The 2,886-nt window shown below is 69.3% G+C and overlaps 1 protein-coding gene across 1 annotated transcript in view; it reads right to left on the reverse strand.

Moving 5' to 3' along the window:
• Window positions 1-1,679: 1,679 nt before the first annotated feature.
• The window catches only part of CPXM1 (carboxypeptidase X, M14 family member 1), a 4,069-nt gene continuing 2,862 nt past the window's right edge, over window positions 1,680-2,886 (reverse strand). Inside the window, exon 3 of the mRNA XM_017840030.1 lies at window positions 1,680-1,948. Within this exon, the coding sequence (XP_017695519.1) occupies window positions 1,680-1,948 (269 nt within the window). The remainder of the gene's footprint in view (window positions 1,949-2,886) is intronic.

Here is a 2,886-nt window from a genome sequence, read left to right on the forward strand (position 1 = left end):
TCGCGGGGGGGGGATCGGGGGGGGAGCGGCATCTGGGCAGGGCATGGGGGTCCCGAGCAGTGGCGGGGGACAAACAAAACCACTGCCTGGGCCCCCCTCCCCGCCCAGTCCAGGGGATGGGGCAGCCCTGGATCCGAACGGCAACGTATCGAACCGGGATGGGGGTCCAGCCCCTCACCAGGGAGTGTCCCCACTGCAGGAGACCCCCACCCCCTGCCCAGGGGCCCCCCGCTGGCACAGGGGACTGGGGGGGGTCATCACAGCGATGCCTCGGGGGTCTGGGGTGAAATCCCCCCCAGCCCCGCGCTGGAGCCTTCCCGGGGGGGGCCATGGGGGGCCGTGCGGTGCCGGGGACCCCCGTCGTGCTGGGGACCCCCCCGAAGAACGGCTGAGCCCAGCGTGGGGGACAGTCCTTTATTTCGGGCAGTGCCCGACCCGCGGGCACCGGGGGGGGTGGGGTGAGGGGACGGGACCCGCGGGTGGGGGTCCTGCGGTTCCCTTGGGCAGCCAGAAGCCCCCCAGGGGACGTGGTGGCATCAGGACCAAGCAAGGCACTGCCCCCCCGCCCCGCAGAGCTGGACCCCTGCCCTGGCAGGGCTCCCGGGGGGCTGGGGGGGGGGCCACCCCGGCCCCTCCTGTGCACCCCGCAGACCCCCCAGTGTGGGGCCCGACGGTCCGCACCCCCCGTGCCACCCCCGTGCCCGTGTGCCACCCACTCCCTGGGGTTCGGGGGTGCCGGTGCCCGGTTCCTGTGCCCTCCCGGTTCTCCTGGGGGTGCAGGGGGTGCTGGTTCCGATGTACCAGAAGTGTGTGTGCCCCGGGGCTGTGCCAGGGTTCGGGGGGTACCAGTCCCGACTCCTGTGCCCCCCAAGCTTTCCCAGTGCCGGTGCCCGATGCTGATGCCCAATTCCTGTGCCCCTCTCCTGTTCTCCCGGGGGCTCCGGGGATGCCGGTGCCCAATTCCGGTGCCGGCCCGTGTTCCCCTGAGGGCACGGCCACAGCACCCCCCTGGGCCCTCTCCCAGTGCCCCACAGTCCCAACAGCCCCCCGTGTCCGCACGGCCCGGCCCCCCCTGTTGTCCCCATGGCCCCCCAGTGTCCCCACGGCCCCAGCGCTCCCCGGGCTCCCCGCGCTGGAGAACCCGCATTGCCCCAGCGCTGCCGAGCCCCTCATTGTCCCCATGAGCCCCCCGGGTCCCCCGAACCCTCCCAGGGACCCCCCGGAACCCCCCCGTCCCGGTGCCCCCAGCCCCGCCCACCCGCCGCCAGCAGCCAATGGGAGCCCAGTGAGGGTGAAGGGGGCGGGAACACTGGGTGTCGGGGCGGGGCCTACTGGGGGCGGGGTTTGTGGCGGAGTCTCCGTTGGTCAGCGGGGGGTGGGCGGGGCTTGCGAGGAGGGGCCATTGATGTACAGAGGGGGCGTGGCCTCCACAAGGGGGCGTGGCCTCCGTAGTTCCCAGGCGGGGCCCGGGGGCGGTCCAGCCCCTTTCCCGATCCCGTTCCCGGTCCCGTTCCCGTCCCGGTGTCATTCCCGGTCCCCCCCAGCCCCGCAGAGGCGCAGCGGCAGCGCAGCCAACTTTACTGGGAGCCGTCCCGTCCCGCCGGGCGCGCCCGCCCCGGCCCCGACCCCCGCGCCCCCCGCGCCCCCCGGGCCGAGCCCGCGGCCCCGGGAGCCCCCGGTCACGGTCCCGGTGCCGGTCCCGGCCAGTGGCCGCGGCCGTGGGCGCGCAGGCGGCGCAGGCGCTGCCGCCGCAGCCGCAGGGTTGGGTCGGGGGCCGGGCGGGACCCCCGGGGCCGCCCCCGCGCCCGCTCCAGGCGGAAGCTGCAGGGGGTCGGAACGTTCTCGAAGGACACCCAGCACGACCGCGTGGCCGCCTCGTAGCCCTCGGCCCGCGCCGTCACCTCGTACTCGCCGGGGTTCAGCAGCCGCCAATAGTCCCCGTCCACGGCTGGGGGGGGGCAGGTGCCCCGGGGGGTCACACACCCGTCCCGTCCCTGTGCCCATCCCTGTCCTTGTCCATATCTCTGTCCCCAGCCCTGCCCCATTCCTGTGCTCATCCCCAGCCCCATTCCATTCCCATCCCCAATCCCATCCTTGTCCCATCCCTGTTCCCAACCTCTTCCCATTCCATCCCTGTTCCTATCCCCATCCCCATTCCCAGTCTAATCCTATTTCCACTGCCATCTGCAAATCCCATCCCCTTCCCATCCCTGACCCCAGCTCTATCCCATTCATATCCACAGTCCCATTCCAGTCCCATCCCATCCCCATTCCCATCCACAATCCCATCCCATTCCCAGCCCTGTTCTTTGCCCTCATCCTCATCCCCAGCCCCCTCCCATTCACACCCCCAATCCCATTCCTGTCCCCTTCCCATCCCCTTTCCCAGTCTTATCCTATTTCCATCCCCATTTGCAATCCCCAATCCCATCCTTGTCCCATCCCTGTTCCCAACCTCTTCCCATTCCATCCCTGTTCCTATCCCCATCCCCATTCCCAGTCTAATCCTATTTCCACTGCCATCTGCAAATCCCATCCCCTTCCCATCCCTGTCCCCAGCTCTATCCCATTCATATCCACAGTCCCATTCCAGTCCCATCCCATCCACAATCCCATCCCATTCCCAGCCCTGTTCCTTGCCCTCATCCTCATCCCCAGCCCCCTCCCATTCACACCCCCAATCCCATTCCTGTCCCCTTCCCATCCCCTTTCCCAGTCTTATCCTATTTCCATCCCCATTTGCAATCCCCAATCCCATCCCATCCTCAAATCCCATCTCATTCTTCTTCCTGTCCCCATCCCTGTTCCCTGTCCTCGTGCCCACCCCATTCACATCTCCAGTCCTATTCCTGTTCCCAACCCCATTCCCATCCCGATCCCCTTGCT

This window comes from Lepidothrix coronata, unplaced genomic scaffold (assembly GCF_001604755.1).
Source record: "Lepidothrix coronata isolate B3197 unplaced genomic scaffold, Lepidothrix_coronata-1.0 Scaffold693, whole genome shotgun sequence".
NCBI classification, from domain to species: Eukaryota; Metazoa; Chordata; class Aves; order Passeriformes; family Pipridae; genus Lepidothrix; species Lepidothrix coronata.